This window comes from Mytilus trossulus, chromosome 13, assembly GCF_036588685.1.
Source record: "Mytilus trossulus isolate FHL-02 chromosome 13, PNRI_Mtr1.1.1.hap1, whole genome shotgun sequence".
Lineage (NCBI taxonomy): Eukaryota > Metazoa > Mollusca > Bivalvia > Mytilida > Mytilidae > Mytilus > Mytilus trossulus.
The window spans coordinates 49,681,698-49,707,482 of record NC_086385.1 but is presented as its reverse complement, the minus strand read 5'-3'; the positions used below and the strand labels follow the sequence as shown (position 1 = coordinate 49,707,482).

Genomic DNA, 25,785 nt, shown 5'->3' with positions numbered 1-25,785 from the left:
GGAATAACCGTTTCACAAATGATATCGGATATGTTCCTTACGCCGTAACTACAATTCCTTTTCATGAATGTGACCTTCCCAATTAGACTATTTACCGGATTTGTTATCACATAAGGTAGCAAAACACAGTTAGAAGTTTAGTTTCGCATTATGGCCCTGTGAATTTTTTAAATATGAAAATATTTCAATGAGATGTTGAAGAATAATATAGCTTTCTTAGTGGGTTTATATGAACATTTAGATTGATTTTAAAATGTTTTATATGCCATTTCTATGATTGAGAGTCCGTATGTTCCTATCCATACCGTTCATAGGTCCATAAATTAGTGTCGTGTTTATCAACAAAGATTTTGCGCTCGATCTTTTCAATTCAATTTTCCTGAAAAACGAGCAGGAAAGCATATGATTTTTTGGACCACTTGATAGATATAAACCTATGGATTCAGGAAAGGTATTACTGTACTTCATTGAAATTTTCTTTTAGACCAAATTTTGGAGACTTTTGTGACATGTTCAACCCCTTTTTTGCTACATTTCGTATCTAAGAAATGCAGATTGTTGCCATGGTTACACCCAAAAGGGATTATATTTCACCCTTATGACCATGAGAAATCAAATATATGGAGGATTTTCTTTCTACAAGTATATACATGCATAATACACATATAAAGCCTTCTTTGTTAGACAGGAGGGGAAAGAGGGTGTTTAAAAATTATGAGTGTAAATTTCAAGTTTTTTTCCTAACTGTGTATTGCTACCTAAGCAACACGACGGGTGTCACATGTGGAACAGGATCTGCTTACGCTTCCGAAGCACCTGAGATATTCCTAGTTTTTGGTGGGGTTTTTGTTGTTTTTTCTTTAGTTTTCTATGTTGTGTCATGTGTTCTATTGTTTGTCTGTTTGTCTGTTTGTCTTTTTCATTTTTAGCCATGGCGTTGTCAGTTTGTTTTAGATTGATGAGTTTGACTGTCCCTTTGGTATCTTTCGTCCCTCGTTTTCAAACCTGAATTTATTATGACACATATGCACAAAAAACTTCCAAGCAATATACTAAAAGACCAGAAATAAACCAATTGAGTACTCATTCGTATATTTTAAATGGACTTTACCACTTTCCCATACTATGAACAAATAACTGTTACTTAAACGTTTTTTATCCACCAACAGCTCTCAAAGCTATTATAAACTATACTCACCTGGAATCATCTGCGAAATATTTTGTAAGTTCCATATATCCTTCTGAACTAGCAGTCTTTTCAAGTTTTTTAGCCAATGAACTTGCATACAGTGCAGCGCCTATTATATATGTAATTGAGATATCATCAATTTACTCAATTTATATTCTAGAGTTAGATTTTAAGATACACATATTTTATGACTTTAAACAAGTTAACAAGAACATTGTACGAAAGAGCCTTGTTTATGGACACATAACTCGAAAGAAACCTAAAACGTTGAGAATGAAAATTTTTTTTTTAAATATTTCCCAGCAGAGAAAACCTTATCATGACAGTAGAGGAACTACCCCTAAAAATTATTAGAGGTTAAGACCAATTACAGGTTGGCTGTTTTTGGACCATTTATACGTAAGTTCGCTTTTCGAACCCGAGAGAAGGCCCATTTGAGGTTTCTTATATCAAAGGAGTGGTTTTGGTTAGAGCCACTTATAGCCCCGACTATAAAGTTCAATGTTTCTAGACAAAATATGTTTTAGGTTGATAACAAGAATGTGTCCAAAGTACACGGATGCCCAACTCGCACTATCTGTTTGCATGTTCCATGGCCCGTGAAATTGGGTAATAATCTAATTTGGCATTAAAACTAGAACGATTATACTATAGGGAACATACGTACTAAGTTTCAAGTTGATTGGACTTCAATTTCATCAAAAACTACCTTGACCAAAAACTTTAACCTGAACGGACGCACAGACGGACGCACAGATGAACGAACGGAGCCACAGACCAGAAAACATAATGCCCCTCTCCTATCGTAGGTGGGGCATAAATAGACATGTGAGGAGGTTAGATAGAAGTCATTTTGTCAGAGTTTTTTTTCTGAGAGGTTGATTTTTTACATTCCAGATCTTAGTAAAATTTGACAAAATCGTATTGATCTAAACCAAATGAATGAATAGGAAATATCCAGCGTAGGTGTTGATAAACTAGATATTTGTGTCAGATATGTAAAATGTAATTACAATATAAAAAGGAAGATGTGGTATGATTGCCAATGAGACCTACTATCCACAAAAGACCAAAATGACACAAACATTTACAACTATAGGTCACCGTACGGCCTTGTACACTGAGCAAAGCCCATACCGCATAGTCATATATAAAAGGCCCCGATAAGACAATGTAAAACAATTCAGACGAGAAAACTAACACAAAAGATTATGCGAACAGATTTAAGCTATAAAGTAGATAATGTGAAAGCTGTAAATGTATAAATCGAACATGTCATTGCGCAATCGACATTTATTGTGAAAAAGAGAAGTGAAATATTTCAAAGGGGTATTCAATCTCACCATACTAATTAACTTACAAATAAAATCCCTGTCCTTCTTCCAAAATAGCTTGGCCATCTCCTTACGATTCATAAGCACTGCCCAAATGAATAGTTCCTTGAAAGGATCTTTACTTGTAAATGGTCTGTGTTCTAGAAGTTAATAGGAAAATGTTTCGTATGTTCCACATGCTGTACCACTTTTGATACACATCGCCTCAATTTTATTTTGTTTTTGTTTTATATTTTGACAATTGGTTACCAATTGTCAAAATATAAAAAAAATCAAATCAAAGAATATTTGACAACTAATATGACTACTTCTATTTATGTTTGTTCAACTCCATTCCTTTAATAATCCGATATCCATATAAACTAGTGTTTTGATAAGTTGATTACTTTGAAACTAAGAAGCGAACTTCCTTAATTTGCAACTGTTTACCAATTTGTGTTTTAGTTACCTGTTCCTTATTTAGACGATTGTTTTATGTGATTTGTTGCTTTGAGATAAACTTTCGCAGGAAAACCATTTCAATGGAACATAAATATCCGTTCAGTTGGAATACATCAAAGCAAGTTTAAGCATGCAACTATTCCTATTCCACCTCTACTGAAGAACAAACGATAAATGTATTGTCGAAATACGCATATTGAGCAAAACGATTGATAGTATTACAATATTTTCAGAAATTAACCTCATATTCGCGTCTGTCAAATTTAATTCAACTTCTTTGAAAGATGTTCTTTTGATTGTACAGTTTCAAGATAAGTTGAATTTTCTTATTATTTGTACCATTAATATCTTGTTATATGAATTAATTACCTTCCTTTGCGATAGCCTGCAATTTGTTATTGCCAAGAAGATGCATAACAGCTTTATTGATTATGTCTAGATTTTGTGAGTCGCTTGTATTGATTTTGTTTTCACCTCTTTTCCAAATCCTTTGCTATAAAACAACAAGTTTTATAATTTGCAAAAATCAAGTCATCATAATTAAAAGTTCAGTTTCGTATATATTCATATCAAAATCAGTGATCATACCAGACAAATGGTTGTGAGTGTTATTGTTCTGAGCATTGTTAACAAAAGAATTTACTACGATCGAAGGTAAACATATGATTTCAAGAACTTCTACGGATGACACAACATATTTTACATTCTTCCGCTTTTGGAATCTTTTATGCAATTTCCGGAGATTTCTAATTTGGTGTGTTCCATTCCGTATCAAATCCTATCAGTATCAATAAAAATAATACGGGTGCTTCAAAGGAAAATAAGCAAGACAGATGAACTTCTTTTCTCTTATTTATTATTATCATTAAAACCACATTGACTACATAATAGTAATGAAAATGGACTGTTTAGCTTAATATGTAACAATAAAACCTTTGATGACTGTATATATTCTTCCAATAATTGCCCAGCACGACAGCTACCACCTGGATCCATACACTACAAGAGTACAGTATTCTTACAAACGTATGATGATCAATAATCTGTTTTATTTAAACATGTTAAAATCTGATTAGCTGTTAAACCAAGTATGTTTCCTTTATTAACGGAATTAGAGTATGGCGTACTGAACTATAACTCCGATACCTTTGAAACGGGTTTACTTACAATGATTCGTTGTCAACGCGCCCTTGTCTCCGAATACTTTTTTTTTGTTCAGGTGAAGATGAGCTTTATTGGTAGATTTAATATAAATAGATAAATATTATAAAAAAAGCAATGAATGAGGTTATTTAATTTGATGTTTGTCTTTTTGTGCTCCTAAGTTAAATTTAAAGTGATTAAATTTATGACACAATTTGACTGCTGTACCCCTATTTCTGACATTTTTACCTATTGTGTCTGTTTGTTTTGATCACGTATCGTTGTCAATATAAAGGAATTGATGCGACTGTGAAACAAGTGAGAGGTTTAAATAGCTATAAAACCAGATTCAATCCACCATTTTCTAACAAAATGCCTGTACCAAGTCAAGAACATGGCAATTGTTATCCATTCGTTTGATGTGTTTGAGCTTTTGATTTTGTCATTTAATTGGTGATTTTCCTTTTTGAATTTTTCTCTGAGTTGGATTTTTTTTTTACTTTACTTCTCACTTCTCACCACCGTTTTGTTGTGGACTTTTCAACTGAATAATTACTATATCAGTAAATTTGAATTGTTTAAACCTTTGTCGTACAATATGTTATGCCTGTTATCTTGGTGAACATTTTAATCATATTTGACAAAATACATGATATTTCCAATGATTAATTGTTTTCGCATATTAACATAATTACAATAATACTTGATCATGTTGATTATTCAAATAATGCAACTGGTACGACCATCATACGATAGCAAAAATAGCAAAAAGGAAACCGAGTGAAAAACATAACTTCAAAGATAATAAGATTACACGATAAAAACGATTAATTTGAAATAAGAAAATGTACAATTATGAAATGTATAAAACAATTGTAACGTCTGTCGTTATAATAAATAACATGAGAGTTTTACGAACGAATTTGTTTGTAAGAAATTAATCTACATCTGTTAGAATATACCATTCAAAATACTTAAGTATACTGTGAAAACTTTAAAAACATGCTGTCTAAGCTACCACTTCGGTAATAATTCAATATTACATGATATCGATTTGAATTGTATACATCGTCGGAACTAAACACATTTATTCTAAAAGCAGTTGTTGGCATGACACGGGTTATGTTCTTCTCATATATGTTATGATGGTATGATACTAAACCCCTAACGGGAAGGATTGTGCCTGATGTTAATATGATGAAATCATAATCTTTCAGTCAGTTTAATTGAAATCTGGAGCTGGCATGTCAGTTAACTGCTAGTAGTCTGTTGTTATTTATGTATTATTGTCATTTTGTTTATTTTCTTCGGTTACATCTTCTGACATCAGACTCGGACTTCTCTTGAACTGAATTTTAATGTGCATATTGTTATGCGTTTACTTTTCTACATTGGTTAGAGGTATAGGGGGAGGTTTGAGATCTCACAAACATGTTTAACCCCGCCGCATTTTTGCGCCTGTCCCAAGTCAGGAGCCTCTGGCCTTTGTTAGTCTTGTATTATTTTAATTCTAGTTTCTTGTGTACAATTTGGAAATTAGTATGGCGTTCATTATCACTGAACTAGTATATATTTGTTTAGAGGCCAGCTGAAAGACACCTCCGGGTGCGGGAATTTCTAGCTACATTGAAGACCTGTTGGTGACCTTCTGCTGGTTTTTTTATTTGGTCGGGTTGTTGTCTCTTTGACACATTCCCCATTTCCATTCTCAATTTTATATCATATTAGTTAATGCGCTTTTAAATATTTAAATGCGCACTTCGTCATACATACTCGATATGGAATCAGAAAAAAATCAAATGTTAAGAACAAAAAAAACATGGATAACAAATTTTGCACAACATACCTCACTATAAAGCGATGAGAGGTTTTCTGTGACAAATTGTTGATAACATTTCGTCTCTAGGATATATTTGAGCACAAGGGTCACAAAATCTTTTCTGTTGTCAACAAGAGATTTTCTGAACAGATTAGATACTGCACTGTCTTTATTTTTTAATGAATCCTAAAACAAAAAAATGTTGTTTAAATTCAAATTAGCATATTAAGAGTACACCTTACATAACATTTCAATTATATCACCCGCTTTCATGAACATTGCATAACACACTCCTTATTTACTTTCACATTCTATTTATATTTAACATTGTCTTATCTAACAGCACGTATATAAGCTTCTGATTAATGCATCCCCATTCAAACCGGTTCCAATGGTTCAAAGGAAATAGAAAAATGATCACATTCGTTTTTTTTCCGGTCGACAGTAAAAACTAGTGTCAAACTGTGGTGTCCTGTTGGTTGGTACTGGATGTATGAATATGCAGTGCGCAACGTCTGGTCAGTATAGGGACGTTTAATTCACAGCCTATCGTAAAGGGAATCAGATACTGTCTGAGCGCAAGCAACCCTAGGACTAACTATTTAAGAAGTCCTTAAGGTGGTACATAACACTACAGGGAGATAACTCTGAAAAGTCAGCTAAACGTTTGAATTATGTTGTGTTGTAAAAGGAATATTAAGCTTCTCAATGATCAAAATTGACGTTTGTCAAACTTCTATATAACCAGTGTAATTTTTCTGACAAAACATAAAAAAGAAGATGTGGTATGATTGCCAATGAGACAATTATCCACAAAAGACCAAAATGACACAAACATTAACAACTATAGGTCACCGTACGGCCTTTAACAATGAGCAAAGCCCATACCGCATAGTCAGCTATGAAAGGCCCCGATAAGACAATGTAAAACATTTCAAACGAGAAATCTAACGGCCTTATTTAAGTAAACTAGGGGCTCTAAAGAGCCTGTGTCGCTCACCTTGGTATATGTGAATTAAACAAAGGAAGCAGACAGTTCATGACAAAATTGTGTTTAGGTGATTGTGATGTGTTTGTACATTTTACTTTACTGAACATTCTTGCTGCTTACAATTATCTCTATCTATAATGAACTTGTCCGTGTAGTTTCAGTGGAAAATGTTAGTAAAAAAAATTTACAAATTTTATGAAAATTGTTAAAAATTGATTATATATGACAATAACTTTTAAGGGGGTCAATTGACCATATTAGTCATTTTGACTTATTTTTGAGTCTTAAATTGCTGTACATTATTGCTGTTTACAGTTTATCTCTATCTATAATAATATTCAAGATAATAACCCAAAAAGGCAAAATTTCCTTAAAATTACCAATTTTGGGGCAGCAAACTAACAACCAGTTGTCTATCTGATTCATTTAAAAATATTAGGGCAGATAGATCTTGACCAGATAAACAATTTTACTCCTTGTCAGATTTGCTCTAAATGCTTTGGTTTTTGAGTTATAAACCAAGAAATGCATTTTACCCCTATGTTCTATTTTTAGCGGTAGCGGCCATCTTGGTTGGTTTGCCCGGTCACACAACACAATTTTTAAACTAGATAGCCAAAAAATGATTCTGGCTATGTTTGGTAAAATTTGGCCCAGTAGTTTCAGAGGGTAAGATTTTTGTAAAAGTTAACTAAAATTTACGAAAAATGGTTAAAATTGACTATAAAGGGCAATAACTCCTTAAGGGGTCAACTGACCATTTTGGTCCTGTTGACTTATTTGTAAATCTTACTTAGCTGAACATGTTACAGTTATCTCCATCTATAATAATATTCAAGATAATAACCAAAAACAGTAAAAATTCCTTATAATTACCAATTTAGGGGCAGCAACCCAACAATGGGTTGTCTGATTCATCTGAAAATTTCAGGGCAGATAGATCTTGACCTGACAAACAATTTAACTCCGTGTCAGATTTGCTCTTAATGCTTTGGTTTTTGAGTTATAAGCCAAAAACTGCATTTTACCCCTATGTTCTATTTTTAGCCATGGCGGCCATCTTGCTTGGCTGGCTCGATCACAAAATACAAATTTTAAGCTACATACATCAATGATGATTGTGGTCAAGTTTGGTTTAATTTGGCCCAGTAACGAACAACAAATATGTAACACATAAACAAACGACAACCACTGAATTACTGGCTCCTGACTTGGGACAGGCACATACTTAAATAATGTGGCGGGTTTAAACATGTTAGCGGGGTCCCAACCCTCCCCCTAACGGCTTGTTCAAAATTTTTATTTCTTAAATTTTTGATAAAGGGTTAAAGTAAATATTTTGACAAAGTTTTATGAAAATTAAACGAGACAATTGTTACCCGTATTTTCTCAATATCCTGTCTCTTTTCCATGTTAAAAATCTCTTTTTCAGCTATATCAGGTCTATTCCATCGATTAACCAATTTAATTTTCTTTTCCGTATCCATCTTATTATCTAGTATAGAATATATAATTTACATAATAAAGGGATTAACCATATTGTTTTATAACGACATATTCAACTGAAAGACACTTCTCAAATCTATCATATAAAATTGTACGTTTAGTAGTATTGCCTTCCAATACTAATAAAGTTGTTATTAGACTCAACATTTAGACAATAAAACACACCATGTTGAAAATTCTCGAGTAACAAGGACACCTACCTTTTTTCGTTTTTTTTTCTGCTCTTTTAGTTCCATCATTGATTAACTATTTAACTATCAATTTATAACATTTTTATAACATTAAAATTGAAAGATGTATTTTGATGTGTTGTCCTCTGATGAGTGGTTAAGTTTACGCGTTACATGGAAATCTGATAGTGTGAACTTATGGTGTCTTATGTACACATCACTTTGCTATTTTTGGCACAATTAAAGAGACAAAAAAAAAAACTACAATTTCTAAAGATATCATAAAATAGCCCTTGAATATATTTGCACACATTATACACACGGCTCGTTTGCATTGCAAATCAGTTCAGTTTCATCATTATAGTTAAAAGGTTGTACCATAATAAGATTCCGAAATAACAAAACAAGCTTGGAAATAAAACATCGAAAACATATCTCGTCTTTGAAGTAGGGAGATTTCATTTAAAAAAACTTTACTGAATGAAGATTTGATAACAAATAAAATTGAGAACAGAAATGGGTAATGTGTCAAAGAGACAACAGTTCGACCAAAGAGCAGATAACAGCCAGAGATTACCAATGAATCGGAAATATCCCGAACCCGGAAACGTGCTTCAGCTGACCTCTGAACATAATTGTATACTACATGTAGTTCAGTGATAATGGACGTCATGCTAAACTCTGGAATATACACAAGAAATACAAGGCTTAAATAATTAGTATACCTTCATTTCTAATCATGAAAAATATATTTTGAATCATCCTGTCCAATGTTTCATTGTTATCGTCTAAGGAAAAGACGTTGATCTACGAAAAAAATACAAATCAGCATTGACTTAATCTCTAAATAAAATTGACATTGGGTAGGTGTTGTTCGGTCTTTGGTTTTCTGTGTTTTGTGTACTATTTTACAATAATTTACTTTTGGATGTAAGGCGTCTTCTGATTGACTGACATTATTTTGTTATCAGCCCATATACATAATTTAATCATGTGACCTTGACATCATCAAGTTTTTTCGTGGTTCTCTATGGTTTTAAATGGAATTTAGAATTAATTTATAAGAAATGACTGTAATATTTTTTCTGTCTATTCGAAATAACATTAAAATGTGGTGCACGTTATTCAGTGTGCACCAAATTTTTTATGTTATTTCTTCATAGACAGAAACAATGTTACAGTCATTCCTTAAATGACAATTATCACCGAATTATGAGTTTGAATATCTCTCTGGTATCTTTTGTCTCGATTTTTGTATATTTGACTCAATGTTAATTTATTAATGTATATTAAAAACTAATTGTATCTTAAAACTGGAAACATAAAGATGCGTGAAGGCTAGAGAGGACATATAATTAAAAAGGCAAACAAAAAAGTATAATTCGCATTATAAGGTAATTTTTTTACAAAAGTTCATATAGTACTATGTATTAAATGGTTAAAGCTTTACTTTATATCTGTATTTAACATCCTTCGTTTTCAGGATAGGTTATATTTGAGCCAACATTAGTGGAATATTAACCCCTACTGCACATTTGAACTTAATTGTTTTTGGCAATTCCATTGATTCAATATTAGTTTGTTTCCATATATTTGAGATATTTAAATATAAAAGGCGCGCCATATCACAATATCAAGTCCAAAATTTACATGCAAAACACACAGCTGTTATAGCATAAGGAACTACTGGTTGAATGAATATGTCACATAAGTGACAGTCACCGAAGTAGAAAATGAATTTTATACCATTTTTCTTTTCTGCAAACACTCCTTCAGTTGTTCAACGAGCTTGATTGGATCAATGTCCGTATCTGTTGTAATTCTTTTAGCTAATGGCAATATTTCTGAGGTGAATGTTTCAGTAAAAATGCTGCTTTCGTCACTGTGTACAAATATAAATAATTATTTAACATCTTTTAATAAGCAACAAAAAGGGAAAAGACCCCAAACATACTGTGGATTCATTTCTTAATTTGGTGTCTTTAGATGTTTTTTTCCTTATCACACTTGGAAGATTCTTGTGTTTGATGAACTGTGGAGACGGTTATTTTATTGTGGGTTTTTGTTTACGAAATGTGGTCGAAATAGTCAAAGGCTGAAGTAATTAAACCACCCAACATTTGTTTGTGAAACATGTGATATTTTTATTATTTTCATGCATAGCAGAAGACGCCCATACCCTTTCAAAAAAGTAGATATTGACGAGATGAGATGAGCAGTCTAACGACAAAACAATAATTAGTACCCAGCAGCAAAGCCTGTTGAAAATACTTCACAGACATACAAACTAATTGACTTAAAAATTAAAACAAACAAAATAGTGTGTTGTAGTTAATATTGTACAGAGTACTATAGTATATAGTATACAATTTCTAGATAAAGTTCAAATTGAGTAAAATATAAATACAAGGATTTAACAATATGAAAACAAAACTATTGAAATATGTTGCGTCCTATTCGATCATCTGGACCCACTTGCACTAGGAACGTTTGAATCAATCCCTAAATAGCTGCATGCACAAATACCGAGGCACGCCATTCGTAATATGACAAGAAGACAAATAAAGGCAAACTGTAACATGTGTAAAAACATTTACCTTGAACACCTAAAAACTATAACTTAAGCTTCTGTTCACGCTCAGTTTGAACTAGTTGGGACTCCCTCGGTTTCTGTCTCTTTGAACAGTGGTAAGCTACCAATGTCTCTCTTTCATGAATACCATAGCAAATAACTAAGGATTATCTTTTATATTTGATTGTTTGTGTGGTTGTTGGTGCATTACGCTTTTTCAGTAACCTTGACAACATAAAGGCAATTAGTTTTTATTTGTGGAGGGAGTCGGAATAGAAAAGAATCAAACCACTGGCCTAGGACAGAAAAAAACCCAATATTTATCATTTAGATAAAATATGTATTAAAAATAAAGAAAAACTGCAATTGAGTGACGTAAATTAATAGAAATTATAATAATCTGATATTCCTAGAATGCTATTCAATACAAACCTAGTTTTGTTTTCACTCAATCTATATCCTTTAGATATGAAGTCTGCCGCTTTGCCAGACCCGTCTATAATCAGAACGGGCATATCACTTTTTACCGACAGTAACACTCTATCAAATGTATTATATCCACCTTCTACAATCAACAGTATAACCGGAATCTTTCTTTCTAAAAACAAAAAAAAACAGCAAAAATTCCAATTGATTTGCAAGGTTGGGAAAGTTCAAATTACTAATTATTTTTTTAACAAAGATTAAGTTTTCATATAGTGTATTCTCTTTAAATACGAAATTTTACCTTGAGAATATTGTGGTTATGTTTTTGTTTTTTTAATTCATGTATTATTATTGTTGTTTGTCCTTTTATTGTTGCTTTTTATCTTTAAATTTTATTTTCAAAAAGAAGTTATTTTTCTACTCCCAGGAATAGATTAAATTAGATGCATATACAATATTGAGTCCAAAATGCTTTATAACTTCGTACTCTATTTGACCTTATTCATGTTTTTGTTTCCGTCTCGCTGATGACTCATTGGTAGACAAAACGTGCGTCTAGCGTTCAAAATGTTAAACTTGGTATATATGATGAGTTCTAGTGGTAAACTATGTCACCGTGTAATAGATATGCCAATTAATACTAAAAGTATCGATCTTACTTTTAAAATAAGATCTCAGTTTTGTTCTCAACTCCGATGCCTTGTCCTTACTACCATCTACCATGACGAAGTGTGTATGGTTTGGCTCTATGTTCTTCAAATTCTGATTAAAGGTACAGATAAATAATTATACGTTAAAGGGTCATTATATAATAGGTTTATCAACAAAAAACTGTGTTTTATGAACGTGGTGTTTTATATATTTATTCATCTTAATCAATTTATAAAGTTGGTCTTGCTTGAATTCGGTACATCGGATCATGATATTCTAAAATGAGTCTAAAAAAGGCAAGGCCAGATATACATTCAAAAGGAAAAAACTGAAATAAAACTATCTTAGTCCTTTGATCAAAACGGTATAAAAGATTTCCTCTTGTGACTTCAATCACTGCTTAAACGTAAAGAAATTTTAAAATGTATAGGAAATCATCGTCATTTTATATTTGCATTCGTTGTTGTTGTATATCTTACCTCGACCCAGGGTAAAAATCCAAAAGCCATGATATGGTCATTTTTGTCGTTTTTCTCCTTATATTCCCGAACTGCTTCACCTACAGAAGTGGTAATTCCGTAGTTTGTTCCTCCCGTAAAAATCCACAAGCCTGTAAGATAATATTTTTTCTCACTTTGACAACATAACAGAACAAAACAGACCATAACATAACATAACATAAAAGAACAAAATCCTCTGATTTTATCAATGTTTTGTCATTAAAAAAAATTGAAAACTAACCCTTACTTTTATTTTCCTTATTTTATTACATAAAGTCCATTTACCTACACGAAACCGGTACCAAAGACCTTTTAGATCATTAAAATGTATGGATATGAAATGCTGACTTAAATATTCATGTTTCATTTTGGCTTACTTGTGGTGGTTATAAGGTTGAGTAAACCACTTTTCAATCGACTAACAAGTGTTTCATTATTTAAGAAATGTGTCGATCCTCCCGTCAGAGAAAGTACTGCCTTTGGTGGTTTGGCATCTGGAGTCCACTTCAGCAACTCTTTATATACAGCTTCGTGATCTATGTCCTGGGGCACTCGAATACACTGAAAAATATAGCAACATGTTTAAAATGCAGGCATCCGAAACGTTCATTATTTAAACAGTAAACAGTAAGCAGTAAAGGAAAACACAGAATACAAATTTAAAGGCAGATCTGCATTCGTTTATTAATCGCACGAACCGAACTTACATATTCTCGAGCCCATGCCCTGCAAATTTTTAAAATATACTTATAATAAATTATGCAAAGTTAATTAATGTATTTATGTCGTACGTTAGCGAGTAGAAGCTTAAGCATTTAAAAAATAAAAAAAATATGAAATCTTAACAACACATTATTCTTGTAAAGAATTTCGCTTAAGCAGTTGCTAGAGACCGTAACTTTGAGATGAAGAACACAACAAAAGCACTGTTCCTTTACTTTTTGTATGAACTAGTTGGAAAAGGTATATGCTATATGCAGGTTGGAAGTTGGTATATTGCTGCTAAGGTGGGAAAAATTGATATTTTCAAAGTTAATATCGTCTCGTTTGTGACAGATTCTGGTACTGAGATGACCGTGCATATCAGATTTGAGGTATAAGTCTAGAAATGAGGCAGAGGAAGCCGTTTCGGGTGATTCCTCAATTTCTGTTTCTAAGGGATACATATAAATGGGACCCCATCCGAAAAGTCTCGATTGTTCGTAGAAGGAAAGTCATCAATATATCTAAATTAAACATTTTTGTAAAAGACATGACTTTTTCGATCTTCTTGGTATTGACAAGTGTCCAATTCATATGTAAATAACACGAGTCGACAAGGAGAGGCCCACAGTTTGTTCCCATAAGAATGCCGACAATTTGTTGAAAAAGTCTACTTCAAATTCAAAAAATATGTTGTCAATAAAAAACACTCCAGCATACTGATCAAAGAATGCTAAAAACAGGTCATTCAATCTGACTGTTTATGACGTCTTTATACTAAATCCATTGATTGTTCCATGTGTCCTGATTAATAATTTAGTCTTAGATGCATGTTTTTTCAGTTGGTAGTGGCTTTGAACTAGCTGTCTGTAACTGCGAGTACTCTCAGATCAGTAATTATTGTCTTTTTGTTGTTGGGAAATACAAGTAACTGGTCACGTCCACTCTGTGGTTTTGTTAGAAGTATTTCTATTTGTATCCAACTGATGAGTAAAGCCTTTTTCAATTGATTTTTATAGTTCGTTCTTATGTTGTACTTTTACACCACAGTCCCAGGTTTGGGGAGGGTTTGGATCCCGCTAACATGTTTAACCCCGCCACATTATGTATATATGTTCCTGTCCAAAGTAGGGAACCTGTAATTCAGTTATTGTCGTTTGTTGATGTGTAACATATTTGTTTTTTCGTTTATTTTTTATTCATAAATAAGGCCGTTAGTTTTTCTCGCTTGAATTGTTTTACATTTGTCTTTTCGGGACCTTTTACAGCTGACTATCATCTATGGCTTTGTTCATTGTGGAAGGCCTTACGGTGACATATAGTTGTTAATTTCTGTGTCATTTGATCTCTTGTGGTGAGTTGTCTCATTGGCAAGCATACCACATCCTCTTTTTTGTTTAATTTAATAAAGATGTGTAATTAATTACGTCAGTACCGAAGCGCTCAATTCTGAGCTGATAATGCCCCTTATGTACAAATGGTATTTAACACATAGTTACAAATTAGTATTATTCTTGATCTATTAAAAACAAATTCGTTAAAATGGGCTTAATTTTGGATGTACAATGTAGTCAATTTGAAGAACAACCAACATCTCAGCTTTGATGTGTCATCAATGAATTACAAAACAGCTAAATTTAATTTCATATTATCTTTAAAAAAAACCTTTCGATTATGTTTACCACGGCTTTATTGAACGATATTTGGTTGCATTAGATATTCGTGTGTTAATCAATACGTATTGTAAACAATGCTGAATTTTCGTTAGAAATACATATATTAAAAATGAACATACGGGAACTTTTTGTATCTCCCCTGTGTCATCTCGTTTAGATACGATCATCCCTTGTATAAGTTTGTTTGGTTTCTCCAATCCACTGCTAACAAACGTTTGTGTCTTTTTCTGTAAAACAAAAGTATAGATCATAAGTGACTTAAAGTCGTGGAGATTGACATAGTACATTATATCACAATACGAAAAAAATAAAATCACAAAAATAATGAACTTAGATGAAAATCTAATCGGAAAGTCCATAATGACATGGCAAAATCAAATAACAAAACACATCAAAAACAAATGTACAAGACTGTCATATTCCTGACTTGGCACAGGCATTTTGTAATGTAGAAAATGTAGAAAATGTAGAAAATGGTGGATTGAACCTATATGCCGAATGACGAATAACGACACAACTACTAACTTCACATGCATTTGCCAAACCTTTCATTATGCACAAATAATTTATAAAAATAATAATGATTTAAAATGCGTTTATCCTAGCCTCTAACTAAACGTTTCTAAATTCATTGGTAAATTAATCCCAAAAAAATACCTGGCGTCATCATATTTTAATGAACTCTCACAATCATATTTTTATCTTTAAAAAAATAAAGGTGCATAGAGAGCGGAAAGCTATCAAAGAACATCTGAATGTATACGTCTAATCCGAGCTGATAACGGCTTGAGAAAAAAACAACGAAAAACGACCGGTTGTGTTACTCATGTAATTACAAACCCGTTGAGAAGTCTAATTCGTTAAGGTCAAATAAGATTCATTAAAAAGCAATGATTTTTTCCTGATAGAAACTGATAAACTTATAAGTTGTCCTTTCAATTGATATGTTAATCAAATGTTAATTTTTTAAGAACAATACAAAATTTATATGTTACATTCGTATTTGAAAAAGACCTCCGCTACATATAAAAAAAAGAATACCTGTTGTTTTTCCTTTGTGTCATTTTCATTTAAAGATTTGTTTAACCATATATCGACGCTGGCAATGTTCTTCCCTACACTCTTGAATGTTGGTTTTATCTTCTGCTCAGCGTCCATCCTTCAAAACAGCATCTATTTTTAGATTTCAATAAAATCATCAGTAAAGACTTGTTCACTTACAATAACATGAATTAACATGGCGGACATGATAACAGTAGTGAAAAATGTTGAGTGATAAAAAGGCATTAACGCATGATATAGACAGTTTTATGAAGCTGATATTGTTGTGGAATAAACCTCTTGTATTGTGGTGGTAACGGTGATGTCAAACACCCCAAATTCTAGACCCAAACGAACTAGATCCTCAGAAGGTGAGACACCCCGCCCTGATTGTAAACAAACAAAAATGGCTAGTACAGACAGTCTTGAAAGCTCGATCAAACTACTAGTTGATAGTGTGAAAGAAATAAAAGAAGGACAAGATGGTATGAAGAGAATGTTTGAATCCAAAATTGATAGACTTAGAAATGATGTTTTGACCACAATAGATGAAAAAATGAAAGCATTAAAAACTGATATTGATTTAGATATAGCAAGAGAATCAACACGAATAGACGAGTTAGTTAATACAGTTCAGATTCTTTCTTCACGATTTAATAACATTGAAATAAATCCAGATAATTTAATTGCCCAAGGCCCAAACCCGTCGTTTAATGATCAAAACAATCCGTTAAACAATAATGAAGTAACGGTGATAGTTAAAAATCTACCGCATACGGACGAAGAGAATTTAACGGATAAAATGAACGAAGTAATATGTAAATTGGGTGAAGATGTATCATCTAGTGTTAAGATAGCCGCAATAACGCGCCTAAAGCAAAGGATACCAAGTAAACCAGGACTTATGAAAGTCAGTCTCCAAAACGCACAACAAAAAATAAAGATACTACGAAACAAGCACAAGCTGAAAAACGACGATCATTTTAATAACATTTTCATTCAAAGTGCAAAATCTAGAGTTGAAAGGTTATTGGAAACAAACACGCGTATGATACTTCGAGAACTCCCACAGGGGAACGCATACCGAATGACGGGAAACGGGCGTATACTGCGAAAAAGAAATGAGGAAACGAATGACAACGGCGGCAACCCAACAGAAAATATGGAAGCTCAAAACTCGCAAGGCGGCGCGCACAGATAGGATATAACCCGACGCAATGGTGTTATTAAAGTCGGACATTTCAACGCTTGCGGATGGACACAGAACAACAGTTTATTGCGAAAAAACATTGTTTGTAGCATCGATGCTGACATGTTTAGTGTATGCGAAACACACCTTAAATCAACTGACAATTTACAAGTAGACGGGTATACATGGAAAGGATTAAACATACATTGCATTCATCGAAATGCTCCAAAAGGTTCGGGTGGAGTCGGACTCCTGATAAAACAATGGATATTGAACGATTATAACTGCGAACTGATTGACGGTAGCTTTGAAGGAATATTTTGTGTTCGTTTTACATCAAAATCTACAAATTTTACCTTTACGGTACTTTCATGTTATTTACCGCCTGAAACCTCCATTTGGGGCAGAGATTCACAAGGTTTTTTTGCTCAGGTTCTAACAAATATGTATGACCAATCTGAGAGCGATATGATTATTCTATGCGGTGATTTCAATTCTCGAATAGGAAACCTAAAAGACTACTCTGAATTTGATTGTATTCCTACTAGAAATGTAATAGATAAAACTAAAAATCAACATGGGAAATCTTTCATAGAATTTTTAAATGAGTCGAAAATGTGTGTTTTGAACGGAAGGTATGACCCTGTACATGATGACTTCACTTGTGTTTCCGGTAGAGGAAAATCAGTAGTGGACTATATTTGCGTTCCGCATGACGCTCTAAAACTGATAAAGTCATTTCAAGTTATTACTGCACGATCAATAGTTGAAAATTTCAATCTTTTTGAGTTTCTTGGAGAAAGAAGTAAAGTTCCTGATCATTCCGTTATATTAACAGAATTCAAAACCTACGAGGAAGCTAACGAATCATACCAAGTTACGAGTTCTCTGCCAAAACGATACAAATTAAACTCAATACCAAATGATTTTCTTGCGTCGGACATGCGTAAAACCGCTTTGCAAACTTTGATATTCAGAATAGAAACCACAAGAGAAAATCAGACTAATATGGATAATATATATTCCGATTTGTGTAATATTATTATTGACGAAATGAACGCTAAAATTCCAGTTCTCGACACTAGTAGAAAGACAAGTAAACGTTTTAAAGTGGGAAAACCTTATTGGAATGAACATCTTGGCTCACTGTGGCATTCAATGCGTAATAAAGAAAAAGGATTTCTTAAATTTAGAGGTAATTTGTCCGTTAAACGTAAACTCCGTAAAGAATTTCATACTGCCCAGAATATATTTGACCGCACTTTAAAGCGATGTGAACGACAATTTAGACATTCATTTTGTGTTGAAGTTGAAAACATGACAACATCGAACCCTTATGAGTTTTGGGAAAAAATTAAAAAACTCGGACCTCGTAAAACCCAGAGAATCCCGATGGAGGTATACGGCGAAGATGGAACGATTCTCACGGATGATGAAACTATATTGAATAAATGGAAAACGGAATTTCAGAACATATACAATACGGATAATGCCGCTTCAAATTTCGACGATGAATTTTATAGGCAAGTTTCAACACACAAATCGTCATTAGAGGACAAAATGCTTGACCCGCTTTATAATGAAAATCAATAAATAAATACAACTATAACCATCGAAGAAGTTAGACGGCTTGTGTACAAAACAAAAAACGGCAAAAGTTGTGGTATAGATAGTATTCCATACGAAGTACTGAAGTATGAACCTATAGTGGCCGTGATTCATTCCTTGTTCCAACTGATTTTTGAAACCAGTATAATTCCGTCTGTTTGGAGACAAGCTATACTTTTTCCAATTCTAAAAGACAAATCTTCCGATCCACGTGTACCTCTCAATTACAGAGGAATTAGTTTACTTACTTGTATATCAAAACTGTACAGTGCATTCATAAACAGTCGATTATCATCATATTTAGAGTCTAACGATATTTTAGCAGACGAACAAAACGGTTTTCGCTCCGATCGATCGTGTGAGGACCATGTATTTACTCTTAATGCTGTATCGAGAAACCTGAAGACTTCATTTGCAACCTTTATTGATCTTAAGAAAGCGTTCGATTTTGTTGACCGAGATTTGCTGTTATATAAGCTTTTGTTAAATAACATTGATGGGAAAATTTACAATTCGATTAAAAACATTTACCTTAGTACTTCTGCTTGTGTTCGTGTGAACAACAAACTTTCACAGTGGTTTGTATGTAGTTCTGGTGTTAAACAAGAGGATAATTTATCCCCGACGTTATTTTCAATTTTTATCAACGATCTGGTAGAGGAAGTAAACAGTCTCGGACTTGGTGTAAATATTGGCGACTCAACGCTTTCGTTACTTTTTTTATGCGGACGACATAGTCTTGTTGGCATCATCCGAAACTGACATGCAATGCATGCTTGATAAAGTCCATGAGTGGTGCAAGCGATGGCGTGTTTTGATAAATACAGAGAAATCAAAAGTTATGCATTTCCGTCCGTCTCGATCTAAAAGAAGTGAATTCCAGTTCAAAATCGGTGACAATCTACTTGAAATAACTGACACATACAAATACCTCGGTGTAACTTTTCACGACCTAAAGGACTTTAAAGACAATGCAAATAGACTATCAGAAGCTGGAGGTAGAGCGTTAGGAGGAGTTATCTCCAAGATTCATCATCTAAAAGACTTCGGAATTAAAACTTTTGAGAAACTTTTTACTTCTTGTGTAGTACCAGTGCTTGACTACAGCTCTTCGATCTGGGGATACAAAGACTTTGCTTGCTTGAATCAAATCCAGAACAAAGCAATTCGTTATTTTCTTGGCGTCCATAAATTTGCACCGACATTTGCAATTAACGGTGAAGTTGGTTGGGTGAACTCAAAGGAACGACGATGGTGCAATATGATAAGGTATTGGAACAAGCTTATATCAATGGACGACACTCGTATATGTAAACGCGTCTTCAATTGGGACTACGAAATTTGCATGAACAATTGGTCATCCGAAGTGAAAAACATTATGTCAGTTATAGGACTAGAGAACAATTTTATTACAAAAAACACTTGCGATTCACTGATGTGTGAAACATTGCTCAAAGATAAGTGCTCCGCAGATTGGCAGAAAGGTTTAACAAACTTTCCGAAACTACGAACATACAGGCTCATAAAATCTGAATACTGCTGTGAACAATACATTGAACTTAATCTTAACCGTACTGAAAGATCCATAATAGCGCAACTCAGGTGTGGCATTCTTCCACTCAGGTTAGAAACTGGTCGTTTGTAGGTGAAGACGAATGTGACCGTTTATGTAAAATGTGTAGCGATAACTGTGTGGAAAACGAATTTCATTTCCTTATCAACTGTAACTTTTATAACAATCTTCGACTGCAACATTTCTCTCAAATAGACAATTTATGTATACTTTCAAATGAAGAACAGTTTAAATATTTACTATGTCAAAACCCGAGAAAAACTGCTAAATATATATTGGAAGCTTTCAATAAGAGAAAAAACTTTTTATATGAACATTTTCGATAACATTTTATTTATTTTTGTTCGTCGTACCATTGAAATCTATGTTTAAAGTGACTTATAGACCCAAAGGGTCGGGTGTTCTAATTATTGTTTTTATATATCATTGTATTATAAATTTTGTGAAAACACATGTCACTATAATAAATAATTTACTTACTTACTTACTTACTTACTTACTTACTTACTTACAATAACCTGATATAATATCTATAATGATCACCTAGCCATTTAACGTGACGGTACCCAAATTGCACCTATTTTGACAGTTTTTTTCACCTGCGTTTTTTTCATGATCAAGACAAAAGTTTCCATTCTGTGTTTATTTTGTAGATGTATCCTTGTTTATTATATAGTTACATCAATTTAATTTTGAATCCATAATCCAAACAATAGGTCTGAACAGACCTCCTAACGACCCAAGATTCCATAATGAGGAGTACCAAAATTGCATCCATTTTCATTTCTCCAAATATTTACAACAATATGACATTAGTCCATGCCTACTAGGTCGTCAATGGTCATATGTTGGCATTAGAGAGGCCTTCAAAATCTAGTCACTTACTAGGTCGTCAATGGTCAAATGGTGGCATGAGGAGAGAGGCCTTCAAAATCTGAGTTATTTGAAGGCATTATAGAAGACTTAGAACCCTAGTTACTTGCAAAGTCTTCACCAGTTATAAAGAAACGTTTTCGAAACCAGACATTGACTCGTATAAAAATATGGTCCACTCAAACTATTTCATGCGTCGTTTTTTGTGTGTGCGGAAAATATTGCTTCCAATTGAATTTTGATATAAATAAAGAGATCTGACCTTTGACTGACAAGAGAGGTCTTCAAAATATGATTACCTACTAGGTCATTAATGGTCATATGTTGTCATTAGAGAGGCCTTCAAATTATGGTCACCTACTTGGTCGTCAATGGTCATATGTTGTCATTAGAGAGGCCTTCAAATTATGGTCACCTACTTGGTCGTCAATGGTCATATGTTGTCATTAGAGAGGCCTTCAAAATATGGTTACCTTCTAGGTCATTAATGGTCATATATATATATATGTTGTCATTAGAGAGGCCTTCAAAATCTGGTCACCTTCAAAGTCGTCAATGGTAGTATATTGGCATAAGAGAGGCCTTCAAAATATGGTTACCTACTAGGTCATTAATGGTCATATATATATATATATATGTTGGCATTAGAGAGGCCTTCAAAATCTGGTCACCTACTAGGTCGTCAATGGTTATATGTTGGCATTAGAGAGGCCTTCAAAATCTAGTCACTTACTAGGTCGTCAAAGGTCAAATGGTGGCATGAGGAGAGAGGCCTTCAAAATCTGGTCACCTTCTACGTCGTCAATGGCAATATGGTGGCATTAGAGAGGCCTTCAAATCTGGTCACCTACTAGGTCGTCAATGGTCATATGTTGACATTAGGGAGGCCTTCAAACCTGGCCACATGTTAGGTCGTCAATGATCATATGTGGGCATTAGAGATACCTTCAAATCTGAGTTACCTACAAGTACTTTGTGAGTTAATTTGGTAGCCATTAGAGAACTCTTTTCGAATACTGATTACTTGCAAGGTTTTCGCGAGTTATTTGAAGGCATTAGAGAAGACTTAGAACTCTAGTTACTTGCAAAGTCTTCACCAGTTATTAAGATAAGTTTTCGAAACCAGACCTTGACTCGTATAAAAACATGGTCCATTTAAACTAATCCATGCGTCGTTTTTTTTGTGTGTGCGGAAAATATTGCTTCCAATTGAATTTTGATATAAATAGAGAGATCTGACCTTTGACTGGCAAGACCAGTATCTTTTTTCCTCTCTAACACATTATAAAATATCATTCGCCGTCTTAATTTTGTTTTACAAATCTCGATAACAATTTTCTTAGAAATCTCATCTTTGTTCAACCCGTTTTAACTTCAGACAATAATGTCAACATTATAATTCGATCATATGAACATCAAAATCAAACATTCATACGTTGGCTTTGTTTTTGTTTGTCATTGGGTTGCTGTGTCTCAATTACGTATTCAGTCACAATATATTACCTTGTAATATACAGCAAACACTACGCATTTATATTGTTTATTCGTATTAGTAATAATAATAATAAAAATTTCTGAGAGTAGTTTATTTGGATTTAATCTAAATTCAATAAGGCTCTCTAAATGCAATAATTGCAAAATTTGCTACATGAATACAACATAATAATTCTACCAATTAACAATGATATATATAAAACTGACGAGGAAAGGTAACACACGGCCACCGAAAGCTTTATTATTGTGAAGCCCAGGTGGTCGTGTGGTCTAGCGAGACGCCTACAGTGCAGGCGATTTAGTGTCACGATATCTCAGTAGCATGGGTTCGAATCTCGGCGAGGGAAGAACAAAAAATGTCATTTGAGTTGATTTTTAGACGGTTTCCGTCTTATCTGGAAGTGGCCGCATTTGTGTTCATTCTTTATATTTAAATGTAAGTTGTGTTTGATAATAATACATAACATATATAAAGGTTGAGGATGAACACGAATGCGGCCACTTTCATTTTTGACAAAAACCATCCGAAAAATGGCATATTGTGGCATATTTGATAGATTTTTAACATTTAACCTTAAATTTGATGACTAAATCATTTCAAATCTATCACATAAACTAATTGAATCTACTAATGTATTCATTAAGTGTTAAAAAAAAAAAAAAAATCTTTCATCAGATGAACCTGAAATTTAAGGCCAAAATCGGTCCTTACCGGACCTACTCCTTTAACATTTAAAAAACTAAACTTTATAAAAATCGCCGTCAAAAAATAATAAAGGACAACAACAAACAAGCATGCTTTCTTTTGTATTTATTCTAGTCCAATTCTAAATGCATACTTAAAATGCTGTTTAAACCGATGTTAATGAGGTACTCACTTCAAATTTTAATATTTTAGGCCCCGATGACAGGAATACTCACTGCTTGTTTCTTTTCAGTCAACATCCCACTAAACAAGGACAACAAATGACAGAACAATTCAATACATGATTCCAAGAAACATGTTGGGAACCTTTCCAAAAACATTCCACGAAAGATGTTATAGTAATTGGCCAAGCAAGTCGGTACATAGAATTTAATCTGCACGCGCTCAAAATGACCCTTTAACCCGAACTCGAATCGATATGTAATAACCATACTCCGTATATTTGTTCATAAAGAATTTAATTATTATCAAAATAATCAAATGCACACTATGCACTGCTTTGTTACAATGTACGTTAAGATGAATAAAACACGTTGTTGGCATTTAATGAACTATAAATTTGTAGCCAATTTTAGTTTAAATCAATTTTGAAAGACAATAATTATTATATACTAAACAACCAAAGAGACTCAACACTATATTTTTTTTTTGGATATTTGAATTAAGGAATGACTGTAACATGTTTGTGTATGTAGAAATAGCATAAGAAATTTGGTGCACAATGAAGAACACGCGTAGCGGGTTATTTTACATTGTGCACCTCATTTTTTATGTTAGTTCGAATAAACAGAAAAATTATTACAGGCATTTCTTATAATTTAATTATAAATTCCATTTTAAACCGTAGAAAACCACGAAAAATCGTTGATGACGTTACGGTCACATGAGTAAGTAAATTATGTCTATGGGCTCATAACAAAATAACGTCAGCCAATCAGAAGACGCGTTATATCCAAAATTAAATTATTAACAGATACACATCAGAGGTAATTTTAAACTTAATACGAAATATATAAATAACTACAAATTTCAGTATACCCACATCCTCAGTGATTGATATAATCTTGCATCCAGTTCATCATGTTCATGTTTCATGGCCATAGAAAACTCAACAGGAGAGAACACACTACAAGATAATGTATATATCTATATACGTTTCAGAAACCAAAATATGGAATACTATGCACAATGCAATGCACAAGAGCTCACTGGATAATAGCTCTGAGATGTTGACAACATAACTAGTCAGGAGATACAAAAATGACACATAACAATCAACAAATCCACTTGACCTATTTGACCTTTCCCATGAACATCGCCTCATCATACGCTAAAGTGAAGGTGTGTTCCGTCAACATTTGATCACATAGTAAGTCTTGTGTTTTTCTAATGTTGTCTCTTGCTCATCAACCCAAAATGCATAGATGTAATATTACCAATATCAAAATATAAATATAAAAACCTATTCACATGCTGGTACTAATGGGTGGGAGAGGGGAAAACATATCAAGGACCTCATCAACCCAAACAGTCAATATGTATAGCCCTTTATCGTACCTTTAATACATTTTTAGGAATGTGATGGGTTAAAAGCGCCCTTGTGAAGACCGTGTTTATTTCACATTAGGCCATACACGGTTAGTAGTGGTGTTACGTCCCTTTATATACCATATAACGTTGTAGGGAGACGGGGATTATGGCATACACGGTTAGTATAGTGGTGTTATAAAAACAAAACTGTACTGAGAAAAAATCGTAAAGGTTTCAACAGACGAAGAAATTGATGAGGAAGATGGAAATCAATTCATAAAAGACATTTTAAACCTAACAATTTGTTATTGGTTAGTGCATCGGACTACTAACACAAAGGTTCCTGGTTCGATTCCCCTTCGGGATGAAAATTTCAGGAACTCAATTTTCGGCTCTCCCTTGACACCACTTGCGAGTATGGTGTTAAGGAAACGATGATAGACCGTCGAAAGGGGACGATAAATGGCTGACCCGTGTTATTTAGGAGAGAGACATGTCTCTTGCACGTTAAAGAGACCCTTGTAGATTTCTAAAAAGAGTAGGCTAATGCCGTTAAAAGGCAGCACTCGCACCCGCAAAGTGGAAAGGGATTAATATAAGTTGCAAAACTTGTTTCCCAATCCACTATAATAAATATGTTTAAACTAATAT

At 33.4% G+C, this 25,785-nt stretch overlaps 2 protein-coding genes and 1 long non-coding RNA gene across 3 annotated transcripts in view; all 3 read right to left on the bottom strand.

The window, feature by feature from the left end:
• The window catches only part of LOC134695081 (transient receptor potential cation channel subfamily M member 1-like), a 67,590-nt gene extending 55,885 nt beyond the window's left edge, over window positions 1-11,705 (bottom strand). The window contains exons 1-9 of the mRNA XM_063556274.1: window positions 11,598-11,705; window positions 10,340-10,475; window positions 9,319-9,400; window positions 8,297-8,412; window positions 5,954-6,112; window positions 3,898-3,963; window positions 3,334-3,457; window positions 2,550-2,663; window positions 1,199-1,298 (exon numbers count right to left, since the gene is read on the bottom strand). Of these exons, the coding sequence (XP_063412344.1) occupies window positions 1,199-1,298; window positions 2,550-2,663; window positions 3,334-3,457; window positions 3,898-3,963; window positions 5,954-6,112; window positions 8,297-8,412; window positions 9,319-9,400; window positions 10,340-10,475; window positions 11,598-11,680 (980 nt within the window). The 5' untranslated portion in view covers window positions 11,681-11,705. The remainder of the gene's footprint in view (window positions 1-1,198; window positions 1,299-2,549; window positions 2,664-3,333; window positions 3,458-3,897; window positions 3,964-5,953; window positions 6,113-8,296; window positions 8,413-9,318; window positions 9,401-10,339; window positions 10,476-11,597) is intronic.
• Window positions 11,706-12,197: 492 nt separating this feature from the next.
• On the bottom strand, window positions 12,198-14,739 carry LOC134694446 (transient receptor potential cation channel subfamily M member 8-like). The gene is made up of 5 exons (XM_063555458.1): window positions 14,711-14,739; window positions 13,450-13,468; window positions 13,120-13,303; window positions 12,722-12,852; window positions 12,198-12,353 (listed from the first exon to the last, which is right to left on the bottom strand). The coding sequence occupies exons 1-5, from the start codon at window positions 14,737-14,739 to the stop codon at window positions 12,198-12,200; spliced, it is 519 nt and encodes a 172-aa protein (XP_063411528.1).
• Window positions 14,740-15,254: 515 nt separating this feature from the next.
• Window positions 15,255-23,856, bottom strand: LOC134695080 (uncharacterized). Its single transcript, XR_010102686.1, has 3 exons — window positions 23,777-23,856; window positions 16,162-16,293; window positions 15,255-15,347 (listed from the first exon to the last, which is right to left on the bottom strand). It is a non-coding gene; the product is annotated as an uncharacterized LOC134695080 (long non-coding RNA).
• Window positions 23,857-25,785: the final 1,929 nt, after the last annotated feature.

Excerpts from the sequence above, each read along its gene's own strand:
- LOC134694446 (XM_063555458.1), bottom strand. The coding sequence starts at position 14,739 with ATGAACAAAGCCATAGATGATAGTCAGCT. Across the intron at positions 12,853-13,119 it reads CAACCTTATAACCACCACAA|GCTTGTGGATTTTTACGGGA; the intron begins GTAAGCCAAAAT and ends ATTATCTTACAG. Across the intron at positions 12,354-12,721 it reads GATTTTTACCCTGGGTCGAG|AATTTGAAGAACATAGAGCC; the intron begins GTAAGATATACA and ends ACCTTTAATCAG.